Genomic DNA, 23111 nt, shown 5'->3' with positions numbered 1-23111 from the left:
AATAAAGTTTGTGGACTTTAAAAAAAACTTTTCCTCCAGAGCTTCAGATGGTTTTGGGGGAGGGGGAATGGGAGGTATTCAACCAGCAGTTCCACTGCGTCTGGTTGAATTTCTGCTTAGTCAAGTCTTTTCAAATTTGCTGAAAGGCTAAAGTAGATTTGTGTTGGGACTTGGAACATTTTCAGCAAAAAAGCTTCAATAGGACTAACCATCTGGCCTTCAGTTCCCCAGCAGCAGCTTTCGCAAGGAGGTTTTTTGTCTCAAAGTGATAATTGCTCTCTGCTTATGAACTTAAACTTTTTAGATTTTATTTTTGACGTTCATCTCAACCAATTAACTTGTCAGACCAGGGCCTCATCAGTCGTCCCCAAATTGTGAATAGGTCCGGTTTACGACTTCCGTAAAGACTCATTGGTGCATTGTTTTTGGTGCTATTTTCACCTAAATCATTACATTTATATTGCCTGTTCCTCTTTCTGGATTTGTTGTTTTGGTCATCATTTACTCCTAAATTACTTCTCTATTTTAAAATTGGCTCTGGAATTTTGTTTTCCTTTTTCTACTTTGTGCACTGCTTAAATTGTGTACTGCCTTTGATTAAAGCTGGCTGCTTTGTCACATTTCCAGGCATTAGGGACAGGCTGAAAGTGGTGGCCTTGTCCTTTGGGGTGGGCACTTGTCCCCACCAAATCCACTTCCCTAAACATCTTAAAGCCGAAGCACATTACGAACTATTAATGGAACTTTGGTCATTTTGCTCGGTGTGTTCTTTAGAATGTGTCAATTCTCCAAGGCACCATGGTTTCCCATCTCTGCCAATCTATGCTTATATTTAAACACACTAATTCCTACTATGTCAGCGTTTCCGACGCAGTAAGGCAGCACTTCATGATTTTACTGTTACTTGCACATTCTTCTGCACCAATGTTTATGGCCGTTTTTGGGCCCTGTCCAAAAGATTTTCCCTTTAATGTCCTCTGTCAGGGCTCTCGTAAAATATCTAACCCTGAATATTAATAAGAACCGTGCATTTATTTTTCTTTGAAAAACGTGTATGCCTGCCAGTCTGATTGGAGTTTCCGAGTCTGTTCATTTGACTGGTTATCCAGTATTTGGGGTGTCTTTCATAGATTCACATGCCTGAATCATTCCCCGTCGTCGAGACGGGAGCCTCCGGTACATAGAAAAGTAATGTCCTATAGACATACATAGAGAAAAAAAATAGGCCTAAGGGCATCCCCTTAGTGGCCTATCCTTGTCCTTATGTAAAAAGGACCAAACTCTTAGAGCCAGCCAATCAGCCATCACCTCCTTCTAGAACCTTCCTGACAGGAGCCTCAGTCCCTCAGATTTTCTACCGCACGTTGTGCTAGGGAGTCTCCAGCCTGAGTTCTCCTCCGGATCTCTTCAAAACCAACTTGTTCACTTTTAAAAGTGACATATTTCTTCAAAGACTTGAACAGAGATTACTTCAAGCCACTTATCACTGCAGTGAGTGATTTATTTCTTCTAAATTTCTGACATGTCTGAATCCCAGAAGAAAGCCCCTTTCAGGGCCTGCTCTTCATGTGGGAAGAAAAGGCTACATGTGGACGACAAGCATGACCTCTGCCTATATTGCCTTTATCCTGACCACGTACCTAAGGACTGCAAGATATGTAGGTCTTTCCCTCACAAGACCTTGAGGGACAGAGAAGGTCGTCTGCTCATCTGGCTGGACAGGCTTAAGGACAGGGAGAGTGTGGTATCCTCAGAGGGAAGCTTTTCAAGGACCTCTGAAGTCTCCCTTAAGAGGCCAAGAGTGGCGTCTCCTGGCCCCTCAGACACTCCTCCTATGAAGGCACAAAAGAAGTCTTCAGAGGCAAGATCGTCAAAATCTTCAGTGTCTGAAAAGGATTCTCAAACTTTTAAGAAGCCTACCCAGTCGGCCAGCAAACTTGCGACAACCTCCTCAGCGCAAAAAAGAGTTGGGGCGCCAGTTTATATCTCCACAGCGACGACAACTGTCAACGACGACCGCGTCGTCAGTCTTCTCGTCGACTACGACCACTCCATCGTCGTCAGCAGGTAAACCTATCCCATCTGTAATACTGCTAAAGCCGTTGACGTCCAAAAGCTCGTCGACGACGAAGATTGTCCCGTTGACGACGACATCGTCGATAAAGAGCCCCCCGTCGACGGGAGGGTAGACTACGACGACGTCTACGACGAAGACGTCGACGACTAGCGCGTCGACGACTAAGAAAATATCGTCGACGGGGGCACCGTCGACGAAGAAAATATAGTCGACGGGGGCAACGTCGACGAAGGTCATGCCGTCGACGAGAGTATCGTCGACTGAGGAATCGTCGTCGACCATGGGTATTACTGAGCCATGGAAGAAATCCAAGCTGATAGAAACGTCGTCTATGACCCTACCACCATCGACAACACAACGGACGACTGCAGGGGATCCTGCAAAAGATTCTGTGTCTGGCAAACTGACCAGGAAGCAGATTACACCAGAAACAACGTCACCAAGTAAGGTGCAAACTCATTTGCCTATGGAGATTCTCCAGAGTGAGGAATCTGAAGAGGAACTCCTGGATCAGGCTACTTCCCCTTCAGAGCTGCACGTCAAATGTCAGAGCACGGACGAAGAACAGGAGGAGATGAGCTACCAGGAACACTCTTTCCGGGATCAGGTTCGCACGGAGGTCACCCCGATGGTATGCCTTCCCGTGTCAATTGTAAATGACTTCAAATACCTTATCCGGGACTACAAACAACGTTTCCCGGAATCTCCGGCAATTGACAGGGGGCCCGACGCCTACTACAAATACACCAGCGACAGCCCCAAAACAGACACGGCCAACTACTCAGGTCCGCCAGGAGAAAGTGCCACCTCAGGTGATAGAATCATCAGATGAGGAGGCTGAAGAAATGGAAGAGGGGGGAAGTCCAGGAGGACCAGACGGATCATGATGAGGAGGAAGAGTATGTGGCATCCTCCCCAGCTTCGCCCCAACCGCGCCAAGCAGATTCACCGCCAGTGGACATTGGCGGTTTCCATAGGATAGTGGAAAGAGCAGCGACGCGGTTTCATATGGTGATGGAATCGACTGAGTGCTTCTTGCATGACTTCAAGGAGCAAACAAAGAAGACAACGAAGTCGATCCCAATAATAGACTTTCTCTGGGACCAGGGAAAGAAACTGATGCTGACGCCGGCCTCTGTACCTGCGGTTGTTCCACGCCTGGATAAAAAGTACAAGGCTCCAACCACGGCGCCAGCTTGCCTTAATGGGCACCCGAAACCGGATTCTGTCGTTACCCAGGCGGCCCAAAAGAATTCTCGCAACCCTTCCTCTTCTCTGTCAGCCCCACCAGACAAGGAAGGCAGGAAGTTGGACACAATCGGTAAAAGGTTTACTACGACATCGGCCATGACCATCAAGGTGGCCAACTCCATAGCCCTGTTAGGGCGTTATAACCGCCAGCTTTGGGAAGATATAGCCCCATATATAGCGGAACTGCCAAACACAGTTCAGGAGGAGGTCAAGGCACTGCTTACGGAGGGCCAAACCTCGGCAGCTAAGATCATCGATTGTGCCATAGATGTGGCCATGACGGGCTTTCGACAGCTAGCTGGGGCAGCAGTCCTGCGCCGTCAGGGATGGCTTAAGGCAACATCATTCAGGCAAGAGGTGTAGACGAAAGTGCTGGACATGCCCTTCGACGGCCAACACCTTTTCGGGGACAAGATTGACGAGGCGCTCCAAGCAATCAAGAAAGACACTGATACTGTTAGAGCACTTGGTACTTTGCAGGCAAGGAATCGGTCCTTTCGAGGCAACAAATCCAGGGGCCAGTCCTCCTACATGGGATCCTATCAAAATAGGTCCTCGTATTCCTACCAGAATAAATCCCAGTTCCAACAGAAGCAGCAACAAGGTCGTCGGACTTCTTATGGGAGATCAAACTTCAAGGGTAAGAACCAGAAGAGGGGCACCGGCGGACGCCAGTGACCAATTACTCCAGCCAGTCCAGCGACTATTTCCCTCATTAAAGATTGGAGGAAAATTGACCCATTTCCTGGAAAATTGGCATCTCATCACCACAGATCGCTGGGTACTTCAATTAATAAGATTCGGCCATTTCCTGGAATTCACCACCATCCCACCTGCAACCCCTCCCCGCAGGCTTCCACACAAACATCTGCGACTGATGCTCCGAGAAATATCTGCGATGTTGAAGAAAGGAGAGATCGAGCGAGTTCCATCGTCTCAAAGGGAGTAAGGATTCTCTTCCCGCTTCTTTCTTATACGCAAGAAGGAGAAAGTGGAGGCCCATACTAGACCTCAGGGCACTAAACTCTTTCCTGAAGAGTCAGTCGTTCAGGATGGTGACGATCCAAGAAATACTAGGCATTCTAGAAAAAGGAGATTTCATGACATCTTTGGATCTTCAGGATGCCTACTACCACATCCCGATACTCAGGGGGCACAAAGTTTCTGAGATTCGAGGTGGCAGGACAGCACTACCAATTCAAGGTCCTACCGTTTGGCCTCAAATCTGCTCTGCGGATTTTCACCAAGTGCCTTTCACCTGTGGCAGCTTTCCTGCATCAAATGGGTCACCAAGTCTTCCCCTACCTCAAAGACTGGCTGGTAAAGGCACCTTCAGCTGCAGGCGCGACCGAATCCTCCAACACCTGCACCAATCTTTTTCAACATCTAGGATTGACTCTCAATCACGAGAAATCCTACATGTCCCCAACAAGAAGCATCACCTTCCTCGGGGCGACCTTGAACACGGAATGCGCAAGGGCATTTCCTTCAGAGGAAAGGAAAAACAAAATAATATCTCTGGCCACGGCTGTGGCATCAAGGAAGTCCCTAAGAGTTCGAACCTTCAAATCACTCCTAGGAATGATGTCTTCTTGTATACTCCTCATCCCTCACTGCAGACTCCGGATGCGTTCATTGCAAGAAGCCCTCACGAACCAATGGACACCGAGTACAGGTTCGTTCGAAGACATTGTGAAAATAACTCAGCAAATATCCATGAGCCTGGAATGGTGGAGAAATTACAGGAATTTGTCTATAGGACTGCCATTCCTGCTTCCAGCAGCACCGCTGGTGATCACCACCGACGCATCCCTGGAAGGCTGGGGAGCAGTCCTACAGGACCTCCAAGTAAGCGGCAAATGGACAGATCAGGAGAAGCATCTCCATATCAATCTTCTGGAACTGAGGGCTGTGTATCTGGCGCTGCAAGCCTTTTTACCACGCATCCAGAACTCCCAGGTGCTCGTCAGAACGGACAACACCACGACGATGCACTCTCAACAAACAGGGAGGAACGCGTTCGCTCACTCTATCACGCGAATCGCAAAAGGTCTGGAACTGGCTTGTACTCCATGGGATCACGCTCAGGGCGGACTATGTCCCGGGCAAGGACAACACCATTGCGGATGCCCTAAGCAGACAGAAATCCCTCTCCCACGAATGGGAGCTCGACAAGAGTACGCTGGATCACATATTCTCAGAATGGGGAGTCCCAGGAATAGACCTGTTTGCCACCAGGGAGAACGCCAAATGCCCAATCTACGCAAGCTGGCGTCCCCAACCAAGGTCACTCGGAAATGCCTTTTCCATAGGTTGGTTCAGCGTATTTGCGTACGCTTTTCCACCGTTTCCGATGATTTCCAGGGTTCTCAGGAAGATTAAGCCGGAGCCCTGTACCCTGATCCTAATTGCCCCGTTCTGGCCGAGGCAGCACTGGTTCTCGGATCTTCATCGCCTCCATCAGGACACTGCTTCGTCTGAAGCAGCACCCGAACCTGCTGACAATGTCCAACGGGCAGGTGCAATACCCGAACCTGCCTTCGCTCAGGTTATCGGCCTGGCTCCTGAGCACAGAGTTCTGTCATTTAAACATCCCGCAGGAATGCAGGGACGTGCTGGCAAAAGCAAGAGCGGTCAGTACCAACAAAACCTACTCTCTAAAATGGAAACTATTCTGCACATGGTGTCTGGAGAAAGGCCTGAGACCACTCCATATCACACCCGAACAGATATTGCCAGATCTACTACACTTGGCACAGTCAGGATTGGCGCACGCATCCATAAAGGTGCATCTGGCGGCCATTTCACGTTTCACCAGGACTTACAAAGGACCGTCTCTCTGGTCCAGTAGGCTTATCAAGCAGTTCCTAAAGGGACTATATAGGTCCTTCCCAAGACCTAGACGGGTCCCACCGACATGGCACCTCAATTTAGTCCTTCACCAACTCATGAAGCACCCTTTTGAGCCCATTCATCGAGCATCCATCAAGTACATCTCATGGAAAACGGCTCTGCTGCTCGCTCGAACATCTGCCAGGAGAGTCAGCAAGCTACAGGCTCTATCCATTCAGGCACCCTTCATGCAGTTCAAACAGGACAGGGTGGTGCTGAGGACAAATCCCAAGTTCATACCGAAAGTGCCTTCAGACTTTCACCTCAATGAACCGATGGTTCTACGTTCCTTCTTTGCAAACCCTACCACCGCAGCAGAAAGGACGCTACACTCCTTGGACCTCAAAAGGTGTCTAAAGTTTTACATAGACAAAACAAAGAGCTTCAGGAAGTCATCACAGCGATTTGTGGCCTACAGTAGGCCAAGGATGGGTATGCCTCTAACGAAACAGAGTATCTCACGGTGGATCTCCTCAGCGATAGCATTCTGCCATGACGGGGCCGGACGGCCTTTGAGAGCCAAGGTGGAAGCGCATTCCACCAGAGCGATGTCCACATCAGCAGCACTGTTCGCTGGAGTGCCGATTTTGGACATATGTAGAGCGGCGACGTGGAAGTCACCGCACACCTTCTCCAGACACTACTGCCTGGATGCTGAACTGATGAAGGATGCAGCAGTGGGCCAGGCGGTGCTTCGCCATCTATTCCAGTGAGGTGAGCCTTCCAACATCCCGCCATCCTGGTATGCACATCTCTTACTGCTATGATATATTGATGTATGCCAATGTTTCAAACTCGCATGGTAATATGTGTATTATCTAAAATGACTATATGGCATGATTACATCAGAAATGTGCATAATGTATTGCTGACTACTCTGATTCAGGCATGTGAATCTATGAAAGACACCCCTAATACTGGATAAGAAACGCGTTACTTACCTGTAACAGCAGTTATCCAGTATTGGTGTCTTTCATAGATTCTCATGCAACCCTCCTGCCTCCCCTGGAAGGACTCGCGTCTCTCTCTAACTGTATTACGCCTACCTAGCTTAGTGCGTACGAAAATCTGAGGGACTGAGGCTCCTGTCAGGAAGGTTCTAGAAGGAGGTGATGGCTGATTGGCTGGCTGGCTCTAAGAGTTTGGTCCTTTTTACATAAGGACAAGGATAGGCCACTAAGGGGAGGCCCTTAGGCCTATTTTTTTTCTCTATGTATGTCTATAGGACATTACTTTTCTATGTACCGGAGGCTCCCGTCTCGACGGGGAATGATTCAGGCATGTGAATCTATGAAAGACACCAATACTGGATAACTGCTGTTACAGGTAAGTAACGCGTTTCTTATCTAACAATTTGCGAGAGGAAAGGCTGCTGCCATACTGTTTATGGAACTATTCCACTGATATAAACCAATAGGCACCTTCCACAAATGCTGCAACATGAATGCTTGTTCACAAATAGGCCTTGCTACTTGGATATTCGCATACAGCTTTTCCTGTGGTCCCTTATCTGTCTTCAGTGATTAACATTCTCTAAAGGCCTATAAATGAAGATCCTTTGAGAGAAGCTCTCGACTGCATCTAAAGATATTCCAGAGATGGAGTTCTGTTATGTAAAAACTCCTATTAATCTCTGCTGTACTTAAAACTATATTAAGGACATCAGTAAACTGATGGTGAAAACCCATCCCCAGTATAAAGCCCATCTTGAACTGTTCGCCAGTTTGCCTACAGATGTTAACATGAGTAGCCTAGACTGGTTTTAGCCTATTTTGGCCTCAGCAAGGCATAGCTTGATTACTATTGACACAGAACAGGAACCATGTGTGCTTAAGTGTGCAGAGGCTTGGATCCTATATTCTCTGTGCCAAAAGAATGAACTAAACCTCACTGACTAAGCCTAATTAGACCGAGACTGGTCTGGAATTTCTTTGTTGCCATCTGGAGGTGCCATGACCAGATAGTTTGGACTGTAGTGTTCTACAGGGGTTGCTTTGCATGTGGCAAGTCAGTCTAGGGTGGCATAGCAGGCAAAACAAATCGGTGGAATACTGTTTCAAGTAAATATAAGATTAAGAATTTAACCATTCTCCACTTTCTTGACTTGGAGATGTTGCTGGTGAAGAAAGTTAATGACCTGTAAATCTTTAGCATTTTCCATAGGTTCACAGCTGTAGTGAACTGCAAACTCAACTTATTACAATCTATAAACCTTCTGTTCGAGGCATATGAGCTGCAGATCACACACTATGCATAGATCGCCATCTGGTGTTCGGCCCGGATGTTTGCACTTGTGTTTGTCTTGGAAAAGTCTTTGGAAGTCATGAGATAGGTGACTCCTTGTGAGAAAGTGGCTCTGTATATACTGTTCCCTAATAGGTACAGGGTGTACAGAGTCCACAGTCCCCCAGAGGCTGATAGAGGTCAAAGTTAGGTATGACCTTACTCTCAAAAGTGGTAGCTTGGTCGAGCAGTAAGGCAGTACCAGAGGACAGTGTAAAGCATTTATTGTACACACTCAGTCAGCAAATGGTTTCACACACTCAATAACTGAACTCTAGGCCAATGATTTGTATATATAAAATATATGCTTGTTTTATTTTTAGAACCACAAGGGGGTAAAAATATACTTTCTCAGAATGAGAGGTTGGATATAAATACTTTTGTTTCAAGCAATAAATTTGTGTAAACAGTCACAGTTGGTTGCAATAAACAATCCTATTTCCTAAACATAACAATGCATTGAGCTCAATGGTAAATTCAGGTTATTTGTAATAAATTACTTTTCAGATTACTTTTGGAATTCCAGGTCTGGATCCTAGAACCAGCCTGGGGTCAGTATTCAGAATCAAGTGATGAAAGTCGACTTAATAACTGTAATGATTTTTAAATAATATTTAGCTATTTCAAAAGTTAGCACTTAGAAAATATTTCACAGAAAACATTCAATGGATCTCTATGGCAAGAAATTCAAATTGCAGGTAGAGTACTTTATCGTTACTTTAGTAATCCAGGACTGGGTGCCTAGACCCAGGACTGGGGTCCTTATCAAAAGCAGGTAAGTAATTTCGGTTGCAGAAATGGTACGATTTTAAAAGAATATTTCAAATTTGCAAAAGTAGACACTTAGAAGAAATTTCACAGAAAAGCAGACAATGGTTTCCTATGGGAGAAAAATGAGTTGGAGGTAAGTATAGTTGTGAACACTTTTCAGAGTCAGGGCTGGGCACCAAGATCCAGCACTGGGAGCTCACCTAGGAGCAGGTGAGTAAATTCGTTTTTGTCACTTGGCTGATTTTTGGTGAATTTTTGCAGTTTTGAAAAGTTCACACTTAAAAGATTTTTGAAGAAAAAGCCAGTCAATGTTACCCTATGAGGAAAATGAAGTTAGCGGTTTAAGGGTAAGTACTCGACTGGTAGTGTTGAAATTCCGGGCATGGACTCAGGGGTCCCCCAGTGTCAGGTAGGTACAGTTGGTTCACCCTCAGCGGTTTCAGGACGGCCGGGTGCAGAGAGAGTTGGGCCCAATGTTATCCTATGAGGGATAGGGGGGCCTTGGTTGGTGGCTGCTGTCTGGCAAGCCACGCGGCTGTGGGAGCTGGGCTCCTGGTCACTTACTCAGAGCAAGTGGGGAAGTAGGTTAGTGTAGAGAGGGCACTGCCAGGGCCACTCGGGCGGCTGGGTGCAGGGTGCTTTTGAGCCTTAGGGCGCTCAATGGAAATCAATGGGAATGTTCCGGTTTGGAAAGAGGCTGCAGGCTCGGGGACGAGGATGTTTCAGGTGCCACCACCACTTCGAGAGGTAAGTTGGGTAGTTGTAGGTTAGGTGGGTACCCCGGGATTGGGCACAGGGGGTCGCAGGGCGCCGGGTGCAGGGGTGCCTTTTGACGTCGGGAATCTTACCCTCTGGTTGATCGCGGCTGGGGTGGCACTTGGTTCTGAGGCTGCAGGCTTCTTCCGGGATGTCGAGGGGGGTCCTTGGGTGCCGGACTCTGGGTCACAGTCGCCGTGGGGTCGTCCTCTGGGTCTTTGTCCACTCCGGCACTGGCCAGGCTTGGCTGGTGCAGAGTGTGTTGGGTCCGCGGTCCCGGGCTGGTGCCAGGGATAGCAAGTAGGTTTCTTGAGTAGAGCCTCTACTCGTGGGAGTCCCAGGGGCTTAGAGCTAAAAGGTAGCCAGGTCCTCCGGGGTTGGTGAGGTTGCTGGCCACGTGGGATGCCGCGCTGGTGCAGGTTCGAGAGTCGACAGGCCGGTAGGGCTGGGGCCAAAGCAGTTGGTGTCTTCTTCTCTTTTTAGCAGCTGCAGGGCAGGTCTTTGTTCTTCTTGCTCTTCTTGTCGTTTTTCTATCTGGAATCTCCGGAAGGAAGGTTCAGGGGGCCCCTAAATACTAGATTTAGGGGCGTTACAGGTAGGTGAAGGCCAGGGACCAATGGGTCCTTGTCCTGGGGTGGGTACACCCCCTATCCTGCCTCTCTCCTGTGGGAGGGGGGCAGTAGCCTGATCCTGATAGGGTAGGGCCTCCCATCTTCAAGATGGCGAGAGCCCGGAGATGTGCTTCACCTCGCCTCCCCCACCTGAGGGGTGGGGTGGGCAGGCTGGCACATCCCCTGTCCTTGTATGGGGTTTCCGGCCAAGCTTCCCGCCAGAGTGGGGGGTTGCAGTGGCCTGGGGAAACTCCAAATGGCGGCATGCCTTTGAAGCTTCCCTTTGCTCATCCTGGGGGAGGAGATTTCTCACCTCACCCAGGATGTGCATTGTTGCAGGCCCGGGAGAGCAGGGGCTCTCCCACCCAGGGGTCCAGCAACGTGTCTGCTGTGTGGCAGCCTGGGCAGCCTCAGAGCAGACGTGGATTGCAAGTTAGCTGTAAGGGGGCATCTTCTAAGATGCCCTCTGGGGTGCTTAGTACATTAAATCCTACACTGGCATCAGTGTGGGTTCAATGTGCTGAGAAGTTTGATACCAAACTTCCCAGGCTTCAGTGTTGCCAATATGGTGCTGTGGAGCTCGTGTTTGACAAGCTCTCAGCACCATGTATTCTTAAATGACAGCACTGCACTTACAGTGCCCAGGAATGGACCTGGGTACTGTAGGGGCACAGGGCTCCTGCTCCTGTGCCCACACCATAGGCGTAATGCACCCAGCTAGAGGGGTGGCTGACATATGCCTTGGCAGTGTAGGTGATGGGCATGGTACACAGTGATGTGTGCCATGTCGACTCTTTGTTTTGTCCTGCACCCAGACACTCAGCCTGCAAGGGCAGTGTGTGTGTGTAAGGGTACAGGGCCTCTGAGGGTGGCACAATGAGTGCTGCAGCCCTTAGAGGCCTTCCCTGGTCAAAAGGCCCTGGGTACCTAGGGTACCATTTACTAGGGGCTGACATGTGGCTATGGTTTGCCAATTTGGGGTTTGTGTGGTTTAAGGAAGGAACATAGGCCCTGGGCACCTGATTGGCAGGAACCCAGGGTACACTCAATCGAAGTACATTCAGCAATTTAGCAAAAAGTGGGGGCATACCATGCAAGAAAGATGGCACTTTCTCACACTCCTCCTTTGGATGATAGTGCGCATGGGCAACCGCTCCATCTTCAGATTGTTTTTTCCGCCATCGGACTCGGATGGGTTTCACACTCCACTTCGATACCGTTACCGATCCTACTTTCGACGCGCAATCCTTCACCCTTCTCGGGTATTGTTTTCGGTCACGATCCCTAGTTGCACATCTCTTCAACATCGAAGTCCTCGATTCCGGTCGTCGACTAAGGCCTTCGGGCCTACCTGGGCCTTGACTTTTGGCTCATGGAAAGGACTCCATTCAAGAAGTGTCCTCAATGTGGGTCGAAGTTCCCCCACACATCTGCATGAGGTGTAACCTCTGCCTCTCCCTGGAGCACGAGGCCAGAGACTGTCCAGCTTGTGCCTTTCTGCTCCAAAAGGACTATTCGAGAAAGTCGCGCTCGAACAATGGCTCGCTGCTCGACATCCATCCCAGACTACATCTTCCACGAGGGTGTCTGTCCCAGAGCAAGTGCCGGCAGAAGGACTAGTCGGCGCCTCCGAAGCCGATGACTCCGATATCGAGGACATCACTCCTGGGCAGCAGGTCGTAGAGACGTCTATCCTGACCCCCTCCCCCACCACAGAAAAGGGCTGGTCACACCTTCACCTTCGGGCTCAGGTGTATATCGTGAAAGTGCTTCTCACGCCCCACCTTCCGGCCACTCTAGCTCGAGTCTGCCTACCGTCTGTGCTGAAACCCAAACGACACCAAAAAAAACGTTGTCCTCCGCCTCGGTGCCGACTACTGCCTCCACATCCATGCAATATGCACCAAAATAGACTACAACCAACCCCTCGAATTTGAAGAAAACATCGGAACCGAGCAAAAGCCGCTCCCAAAAGGTTCACACTCTACCTTCGGAACCAAAAAAGCTGCTGGAACCGAAAACAAACGGGCGCGCACGCTCCTAGAGACGTTAAAACCTCACGGTTCCAAGCCTAAAGAGCACAAACCCGCCTCTGAGTCAGTGCCGCACAAGTCTTCGGAACCAAAAAAAATCTGCACTGAAAACAGCCTCCAACAGAATAGCTTTTTAAACCGGACCCCACCCAAAAAAACTCAGAAGAGATCCAAAGACTGGTCAACTCATTCTTAGCTCCCAAAAAAACGACCACCGGACACTCCTACACCGGCTCCACCACCTAAAAAGATATTGCAACATCTCTCAAGATCCCTTCTCCACCTCCCCCTCCACGTCCCCCACTACACCACTCTCCTACACATCTCCATCAGTGGACGATGATGATACCTCTGATTGCACTGGGGACAATGCAGACGATGAGCCACTAGGGGATCCTAGCCCACCTTCTACCCCAGACCTCTGGGATAACTCACCAGATGTCCCTAACATGCCACAGGACGACATCTATCCCTCTAGACCTTCCCCTCCAGAGGATACCATGGGTTTCAACCAGCTAGTCCACAGAGCTGCACATTACCACGGGGTCGACTTACACACCGATCCCATGGAAGATTTCTTAATGGATACTTTTGCTATCTCACAAATCCACTTCCATCTTACCCATGTTGAAAGGGGTAATTAAACACACCAGGTGTGTAGAGATCCTGTTAGGGCTAGAGTTATTGACCCCAGGATTGAAAAGAAATACAAAGCTGCCCCAGCATACATCAAGGGCCACATACCGTTAGACTTCTTTATGGTAGTATCCAATGCCAGAAAGAGGGCTAATTCTCAAACCTCAGGAGATGCTCCACCTCCCGACAAGGAGTCTAAACTCTTTAACGCCTCTGGTAAGCGCACAGCGTCACAAGCAGCTAACATATGGCGCATCGCCAACACAAGCTTTGTTAGCGAGGTATGAGAGGGCTCATTATGAATAGCAGGAGACCCTACTACAGCATCTTCCTGAAAAATATAAAACTAATTCTAACCACCTAATACAGGAGGGTAAGCGTATTACCAACACCTCAATCCGCAGCCCTCTAGACGTAGCAGACACCACCTCACGAGCGATCAACACAAGTGTCCTGCTGTAGACATGCTTGGCTACATATTTCAGGTTTCAAACCTGAAGTCCAGACTGCCATTCTTAATCAGCCATTTGACCAGCAACACTTGTTCGGACCTACCGTGGATTCATCTCTAGAAAAGATGAAGAAAGATACTGACACGGCTAAATCAATGGGAGCCATGCAATTGCAAGCTCCCAGACATTCCTTTCATCGCTCCTCTTACAGGGACACCTCCAGAGGCGGCTACTCAGACAACCCATCTAAATCTTACAAAATTCCCACCCAAACTACAGTTACCAGAGGTTACCAAAGAGGTGGCTATAGAGGCAATAATAAGGGCAGAGGCAAGACCAACAATGCCCGCTCTTCCTCCACCACTACCCAATGACTTCCCTCCGCCCAGACCATTCCACTCCGTTCGGGGTAAGATTGCTACAGTTCCTTCCTGTCGAACAACGTCACCAGACAGGTGGGTCAGACAAATAGTTGTCAGGTTACTGTCTAGAACTCTCAATTACCCCCCAAACATGCCACCCAGACAGTGCTCAGCGTGCAAAGCAGGAGGTAATCTCCCTCCTACAAAAACATTCAATAGAACCAATTCCACTGCATCAGCAAAACACAGGAGTTTACTACCTGTACTTTCTCATTCCAAAGGACGATTCTCTGAGACCTATACTAGACCTCAGACCCCCTAAACCTGTACATACACTCAGACCATTTTCACATGGTCACACTTAAACAGGTCCTTCCTCTTCTCTTGCCACTTTCGATCTCAAGGACGCCTACTTTCATATTCCCATTCACACCTCTCACCGGAAATATCTCCGGTTTGTAGTGGACGGTCAACACTACCAATTCATGGTACTCCCTTTCTGAGTCTCCACAGCACCCAGAGTATTCAAGTGTCTGGCAGTAGTGGCAGCTCATCTAAGACAGCACATTCATGTCTTCCCGTACTTGGACGATTGGCTCATAAAAGCGAACTCATACAATCCGTGTGTACATCACTCACACCACAATCCAGCTACTCCACGACTTTGGGTTCACAGTAAACCATGCAAAGTCTCACCTACAACCGTCCCACATACAACAGTACCTAGGTGCCACAATAGACACCTTCTAAAGCACTTGCATATCCCAGTCCAGCCAGGATAGCAAGCATACAAGCCCTCATAACCAAATTTCAGCCGCAACAAACTCTTCCAGCTAGTGTTCATGCAACTCATAGGGATGATGGCCTCTTGCATAATTATAGTACCTCAAGCAAGACTCCAGATGCACCCTCTGCAGGAATGCTTAGCACGTCAGTGGAACCAGGCTCCGGGTCAGCTGGCAGATCTGGTGTTGGTGGACGGCTGCACTCATCACTCTCTTCAATGGTGGAACACCAAGAACCTTTCCAAAGGGCGACCGTTCATCGAGCCAGTTCCACAGATTGTGCTAACAGCGGACGCATCGCTCTCCGGCTGGGGAGCTAATCTATTACATCACACCATGCAGGGCAGGTGGACTCCTCGCCAAAAGATACTCCACATCAATCACCTGGAATTACTAGCCATATTCCTGGCCTTAAAGTCATTCCAAAAACACATCAGGCAAGGCTGTCTTAGTCCGCACTGACAACATGACAGCCTTGTACTACAACCAGAAGGACACACTCCCTACAGCTTTCGCAACTAGCGCAAAGCATATGGAGATATGCTATTCCTCAGGACATTTTTCTCCTAGCCAAACATGTCCCGGGAGTCCAGAACAATATAGCCGATCTGTTAAGTCGTCAAACGCAACAGATTCACGAGTGGGAACTTCATCCACAAGTTCAACTGTTTTTCCACATGTGGGGGCAACCAGAGATGGATCTCTTCGCCACACACCAATGCCAAATGCCCAAGCTTCGCCGCCAGATACCCACACCCATTGTCCAAAGGCAATGCGATATGGATGAATTGGTAAGGCAGATTTGCATACGCTTTTCCGCCTCTCCCACTCATTCCACTGGTCGTGCGCAAACTGCAGTAACAGACTCTCAACCTAGTTGCTCCAACATGGGCCAGACAACCGTGGTACACCACATTACTGGAACTGTCTGTAGTCCCGCACCAAAAACTACACTTCTCCACACATCTCTTCTCCCAGAACCGTGGAGAGATCAGACAACCGGACCCAGCACAGCTCAACCTAGTGATTTGGCTCCTGAGGACGTAGAATTTGGTTACCATAACCTTCCCCCTGACTGTATGAATGTTCAGAGGCTAGACGCCCCACCACTAGAGCCTGCTATGCAGCCAAATGGAAAAGATTTGTGATATATTGTCACATCAATCCTTTAGATAGGTCTATTCAACACATCATAGGTTATCTACTGCATCTCCACAGGCGCAACTTGGCATACACATCTATTAGATTACACCTTGCTGCCTTAGCAGCCTATTTACAAAATGGACAACACCTCACGATTCAGACTACCTGTGATCTAAGTGTTTATGGAAGGCCACAAAAGAATAATTCCTCCCAGGGTTCCACCATCACCTGTGTGGAATTTGAACATTGTTCTCAACACTAATGGGCCCTCCATTCGATTCTCTGCACAAATGCGAGCTACAATTTCTAACATGGAAAGTCGCTTTCCTAGTGGCCATTACTTCCCTTAGTCAGTGAGCTACAGGCACTCACTATCCAAGAACCATTTTTACAACATCATAACGTGGTTCTCAGAACTAATCCAAAATTCCTTTAAGTTATTTCTCCCTTCCATCTCAACCAGTCTGTAGAACTGTCAGTGTTTTTCTCGCAACCACAGTCGCAGAAAGAGCTCTTCACACTCTGTTAAAAGAGCACTGCTTTATTATATTGAAAGAACAAAACATTTGCGCAAGACCAAACGAGTTTTCGTGTCATTCTCACCACCACATAAAGGCAACCCCATATCAAAGTCTGGGATAGCAAGGTGGATTGTCAAATGCTTACAAATTTGCTATCGCAAAGCAAAACGTACATTATCTGTTCCTCCTAAAGCCCACTCTACACGAAAGATAGGGCCTTCAATGGCATTTTTAGGGAACATTCCCCTAGATGACATCTGCAAAGCAGCTTCATGGTCTACAGCACAAACATTCACAAAGCACTATTGTGTAGATGTGCAATCTTAACAGCAAGCTAGTCTGGGCCAGGCTGTACTCAAAACAATATTTCAAACTACTGCAACGGATATGGTGGTCACCGCTAAGGATGGGTACTGCTATACAATCTATGCATAGTGTGTGATCTGCAGCTCATATGCCTCGAACGGAAAATGCTACATACCAGTATGCATCTGTTCTTGGCATGTAGAGCTGCAGATCCACACACGCCCACTCACCTCCCAGTCTACCTTTATCTGCTCCAGTACTATCTTATTTAGATACAGCATACATGGGCATCTTATCTGTTTCTCACAAACTCCATTATTTTCCTGCTGGTGAAAAACAATCTGAAGATGGAGCAGATGCCCATGCGCACTACCATCCAAAGGAGGAGTCCCCTATCTCGTGACTTCCAAGTCTTTTCCAAGAAAAAACAAGTGCAAACATCCAGGCCCAACACCAGATGGTGATCTATGCATAGTGTTGATCTGCAGCTCTACATGGCAAGAACAGATGCATACTGGTAAGTAGCATTTTCCTTACCATCTCCTTTGCAATGTGCCCTGGGATGTTTCCTCTTGTACTACCGAAGATTACTTTCAGAAGATGCCATGAATAATATATCAGGCTGGATACCCCTGACTAAAAAAGAATGAATGTTTTCATTACACCGATTTTCTTTTTTTTTTTCTAGTGGTTTTAATTCTTGCTCCTGTTTGGTCACTAACCCAACCTGAGTGCTCTACTGCCACCATCTTGACTGATTTTATTTTTTTTGTCCACTATAGGTCGTTTTGGACACCTTGGGCTTGCCATCAACTTGATCACATACGATGATCGGTTCAACCTGAAAAGTATTGAAGAGCAACTGGGAACAGAAATCAAGCCCATCCCTGGCAGCATAGACAAGAGCCTGTATGTGGCTGAATATCATAGTGAACCTGTGGATGAGGAGAAACCATAGCCACCAGGTGAGATTGTTGGCTTGCTTGTGAGCCACAACAGGTGTTAGAGTGGATGTAGTGCTTACGTCTGACAGGAGGGTCTGAAGTCTTTAAAACCAATCTCCTCTAAAGACTGACCAATGTATTGTCCTAAATAAATAATGTTTTGGATAGGTGTGAAAATGCGAGTTGAGATGCTACTTGAATAGGTTTTACTTATAGGCTTGTAGCTGCTGACCCTTCAGTGGTGAACCAAAACGTTCCATGCTACAGCATTGGTCTTAAACACCAGCCTTTGACACTTGTGTTGGCCTTGACCCAGCCCTACTCATTGTGACAAATTATTCTTTTAGTGCATGTTGTCTTACAGTTGGGATGTAACGGTCGGTTTTAATTGGGCTGTAACGTGTCCCACGATTCACTAAATTTAGTAGTTTCAATAAAGGTAAATGTTTCACGTTACTATTTTTCGTGATTTACCTCTATCCGTTTAAAAAAATTGGCGAGCTAATAGACGTTGACAGTGGATTCTTTTTATATAAATGGATTTTAATTTTTGTGGCATTTTATCTGATTTGGGTAATTTACCTACACCTTTCTATCTTGCAGGCAGATTCAATACCACCGAAGCTGAAGTCTTTTGCTCACTGTCCGACTCCTTGTTTCTTTGACTGCAGTTTTCTCTCTGCGGGGTTTAGTCTCCTTTTCGGTTTCGAACTTTTGAAGACTTTTTTTTTTTTTAAATCTGGGAAATGAATCTGAAGTCCTGGATTTTTCACAGAAGGAATATCTTTGCTTTGTCCCAACTCTCGTTTGCACTGTGTGCTGACTGAACATTAGTTGCACTAACTGCTTTTTTTATGGAAACCTATTTGCCGGAAGGAAGAGGGGGAAAAAAATTCCTGGACAAAGACTCGATCAGCACAGCTTTTCATCGCAAAAGCAGCATCTGTGTTCGCAAGCAGCAAACTTGGTGTGCATCAACCTCTCCTCTGGTTCATTTTATTTTTAAATAAAGCTTTAGAGCTTGTTACTTCGTGCAAAGTGCCTTATGCCATGATATCATGCAAGATCACCCTACGGATGTATCCCCTTGAGATTCAGCAACTTGTCTTGCGCGTTTCAGGTAGATTCATCTCTGCCTCCCCTGAAATGCTCCAAGACCAGGCTTAGTCTGACATTCATCTGTCCAACAGGAGTTTTTAATTTTGTTCCTGCCCATGCTCCAGGTTTGAGGAGGAGTTGATGTTATGCTGCGTGTTGCACGTGCTGTGTAAATAAATTCATGTACTTATTACCAGAAATCCACTTCAGCACATCTCAGCTCATTAAAACAGTACTCCAGATCTGAAAGGACATCTTAACTTTCAATGTTTATTTTTTATTTTATTTTTTGAGAACGAGCGGTTTTCCCTTATGCTTTTGCGGAACACTAAAGACTGACTTGCGTCCGCCTTGGATTATCGGCTCAAGCACTTGCATTAGTCTTCAAATGCAGCCATGGCACGTTTTTTTCCCTCTTCTGGCAAGTTCCCACCAGGAGAAAACAAACGTCAATGTGTATACTTGTAAACTTTGTAAATATTTGGCTATGTTTTCTTGCCCCAGCCCCCATTTTGAGTTTTTCATTGATTTGTATACGTTGTTGGGGGTGGAGAATTATGGAAGGATTGTCAGCAGCCCCAAATGAGAGGGGTTCAGTTTTTTGCAACACTAGAAGCACAAATGCTCTCCAACCTTGGAAAACATGGTTTAAAGCTGTGGATTGATTCTTAGTTATCATTGCCAGGGGTGGGCTGGTAGTGAGACTGCCAAAGAAGTGTTTGGGGCATACTTGTAAATGGTGAAAGCAGTTCCTACGTAGAATTCTTAAAAGCCCAAATCCACCTTTGAAGTCTGTGCTGGGTTTATTCTTAAAATGCATTTGGCGGAGAAAGCCAAACTGCAGAAAGATGGGTAACTTTGCAACAAGGTTGTGGCATCTACATTGAAACAAGTAAAGAAAACACATTTGCTGCAGTTGCATCTAATGCCTCTTTCGCTGCAGTGGCGAGGCATGCCTGCCCAATTCTAGCTTATTCACGAAGAATATTTAAACCAAAGTGACGTGTTGCTCGATTAAACTTCACTGCAACCATTATACGCTTGTCAAACTTTAAAATGTTGATTGAAGCAGGGATTTACTTAGTGGGTGTGCCTCTTATCCCTGCCAGCACCAGCGCTAGGGGTTCCACAAAAGTTTCATTACTCTTTGAGCTGCATTGTTGCTTGGCCTCCCATACTAAATAGCTTTTGTGTGTTTGTGTTGCATTACACTGTATCCCTCCCAACATGCTCGAAGTTTGGCCTGATGTACAGGCAACAAGAGTGAGACAAAAATTCTATTTGGTGTTCCCCCCCCATTTTACCTGGTCAACTGCTGTCTCTCCAGAGGCACCTCGATAAAGCAGTCTGCAAATACTGGTGCACAGTATGCACTTACCCCAATAAGGCATGCTTATTTCTGTTCTCCCTTTATTTTTTTGTTTATGCCTTTTACATTTTAAGAGGCGCACAAAAATGCAGACCTCTAAAAAAAAAATGTGCAAAATAATGGGTGCCTCTTGACAAGACATTTCAGCGTGCAAAGAATGTGTTCTGAAACGCTGCTCAAGTACAAATGTAAGCTGTTCACAAGCATTAGTAGGGCTGCAGGATTGAAATATGGCAGGTACTAAATGATCTTTTGTTGTGGCGGGAGGGTGGGTGGGGTATTTTCAGCAGTGAATTATTTGACCAAAATTAGAATTGTACTAGTGCTGCGGCCGATTTATTTAAATTGTGGTGTTCAAAGAGGAATGATCATAGTTAAAAAGTTGTTGTACCTTTTGTGACTGTGCACATGGTCTGTTTGGGAAGGCATTGGAGGCTGCCAACAGGCATTGTGTGCAGTTTGTTGGAACTGAAGCTTATCTGGTGCCATTCTCCGATGCTCTTCAAGCACAGAACTGACCAGAAATCTAAACTATATTGAAGTATTACTTTAGCTTGGCCCCAATTGTTATTAACCCAGACCACCATTGAAATGGTTTGATATTCTGAGGGCAGGAATCTCTGGGCCGAGGCCTGTCAATTTTTCAAGCTGCAAACAAAAAGATGCTCTAAACTGACTTGGGATTACCCTGGTCTATTTTATTTTTTATTCCCGGTCAGCCATATTTACTCTTTATTTCATGTTCTCCAGTTTCAGCCCTGTAAAATGCTAATTTGCAGAACCCAGTGGCCAGTTCAGTTGGTTTAACCTTGGTCTTTCACTGGTACATGAAGGTGCCGGCCAAAAATGTGAATTATCGTCACACATTGCATCTGTGCTTTTCACCAAGGGTTCTCTGATTACAAACTGTTGGCTGTCTACAACCAATAGTTGAAATGGCTGTTCAAAACCTCTCAATTTGGAATCACTAATTGGGTGAATGTCCTGGCAGGGTGGTGGGTGGTTGGTTATTATATTTTATAATGTTAGAATGAGATGGGAGCATCTTTGCTTTGCAGCTACTTTTTGTTTTTTTGCTGTTATCTATGCTTTGTAGAACTGACCAGCTGTGGTTTTTAACATCAGTCTACTCGCATATGAATAGTTTGTTGAATCATCTCATTCTGCCTTTTTATTTGGTGGGAGGGGCTCGCACAAAGGAATAATTAACTGTTCAAGTAATAGGCTAAATTTAATGAGGGTCTTCCTGCACCAGCCTAAACTCTGCTTTGGTCAACGCTGTAACATACACAGTTTATTCATGACCATTTTTGAAGATCAAGACAAATAATGCCACCAAATTTCAAACCTGTTTAAATTCCTAGACTTTTTCTAGAAAGTTTCATGTTTTTAAACGGGATTGACTGGTTGCCTATGCTGGTTTGTGGCCTTTCTGTATCTTGATGGGCACTTGCACAGCTGACTGTAGTCAACATTTGCCCCACCAGAAAGCATACTTTCAAAGTTAGTGCTACGGAAGCCACAAATTGGGGTGTCGCCTAAATAGTTGACCATTCAATTTCTGAAATCCAGATTACCATAAAATGTCAGTTGCTTGGATAGCTAATGCATCTTTGTGCGGGCAAAGGTTTAAGGGTGGGGATTAAACTGAGATACAGACACTGTATTTTAACCAGATGTGTGGGATAGGGTTAGGGTTGGGGGTGGTGTGGGAAGGAAATTACTCAAAAGTAACGTTAACCCCAGATTGGAACAAGCCCTGTTCCATTTTTTAATTGTTTGGTGAATTGGCACTTTAAAAAAAAAAAAAAAAACCCCTAATAGTAAAATTAAACTGATAAGACTGACATTTGGGAATAACCTGTGCCACCAGTGTCATTAAAGAGTACATGTATGACACCAAGTCTAAAACAAAGGGTCGTGGGGGTGGGTAGGGTGGGGATCAAGGGAGAGGGTGAAACAGGCAACAAATAATTGGCCTTCTGCTAATTAACAATTGGCTACTTAGTCCAGTGTGGTGGAGTTTTCTTTTGGGGTTTTGTCCATCTTGTGTGCTTCTGAAAGCAGGTAGCCACGTGAATGAGTTGCGGAAATGAATGATAAAAACTTGAATTTATTTGATATTTGTTTGCTCAATAAAAACCCACTGGACAGTCTTGCATTTTTATCCTGTGTATTTTTACCAAGGTACTTTCTTTCATTTACCCTCTTTACATATACAGCTTGAAACAGCAACTGAATCTGGTGTCACTCTGCCAAACTTGCCTTCACACTGTTAAAATGAGTTGGCCATAATGGTTACTCCAGTCTTAGCCTTTTGTTTCTTTAGTGATGTGGGTGATGACAAATCAAGACTGTACCTTGCAAAATGGCATAGACGCAAGATGCTTCAAATCTTAACTTGGAACCTGAATTGCTGACGCTATGCATTGCAAAGGTCTGTTCCAGCTGTCCCATCTTCTCACTTTAGTTCCAGCATGTGGTGAACTTTCAGTTGTACCTTAGAGGAAGGTTTGAGGATGGCTAGTTTAAGTGAAAGGCCTAAAGGTGAAAATATGCACAAGTGATTTCAGTGAGCCACATCCCCCCGCCTATTCTCCAGTCTGAGCAAAGAAAGAACTACAAAGCATGACTTTAGATGAACAAGGAGAAGGTTGGTGTTTTTGTCTAATCTCAAATGTTCTTTGGTGTGGCCTAACCAAACTGAATCAGCCCTTATAATAAATTGCACTGTAATGTGGAGAAAATGCAGACTGCCTCATTGCAGTAAATAGTCATGTTCTTGAAACTATGAAGCTCAGAGCATGATTCTTACTGAGGG

The 23111-nt window shown here is 46.5% G+C and overlaps 1 protein-coding gene across 2 annotated transcripts in view; it reads left to right on the top strand.

Annotated features, from left to right (window-relative positions):
• Nucleotides 1–22446, top strand: part of DDX6 (DEAD-box helicase 6) — a 247583-nt gene extending 225137 nt beyond the window's left edge. For both annotated transcript variants that reach the window (XM_085645872.1, XM_085645873.1), the window contains 2 exons: nt 17662–17844; nt 18427–22446. In XM_085645872.1, the coding sequence (XP_085501998.1) occupies nt 17662–17837 (176 nt within the window). In that variant the 3' untranslated portion in view covers nt 17838–17844; nt 18427–22446. The remainder of the gene's footprint in view (nt 1–17661; nt 17845–18426) is intronic.
• The last annotated feature ends 665 nt before the right edge of the window (nt 22447–23111 follow it).

This window comes from Triturus cristatus, chromosome 3_1 (assembly GCF_964204655.1).
Source record: "Triturus cristatus chromosome 3_1, aTriCri1.1, whole genome shotgun sequence".
Classification (NCBI taxonomy): Eukaryota; Metazoa; Chordata; class Amphibia; order Caudata; family Salamandridae; genus Triturus; species Triturus cristatus.
Note: the sequence above shows the minus strand (reverse complement) of the source record. Positions and strands in the feature narration are given on the sequence as shown.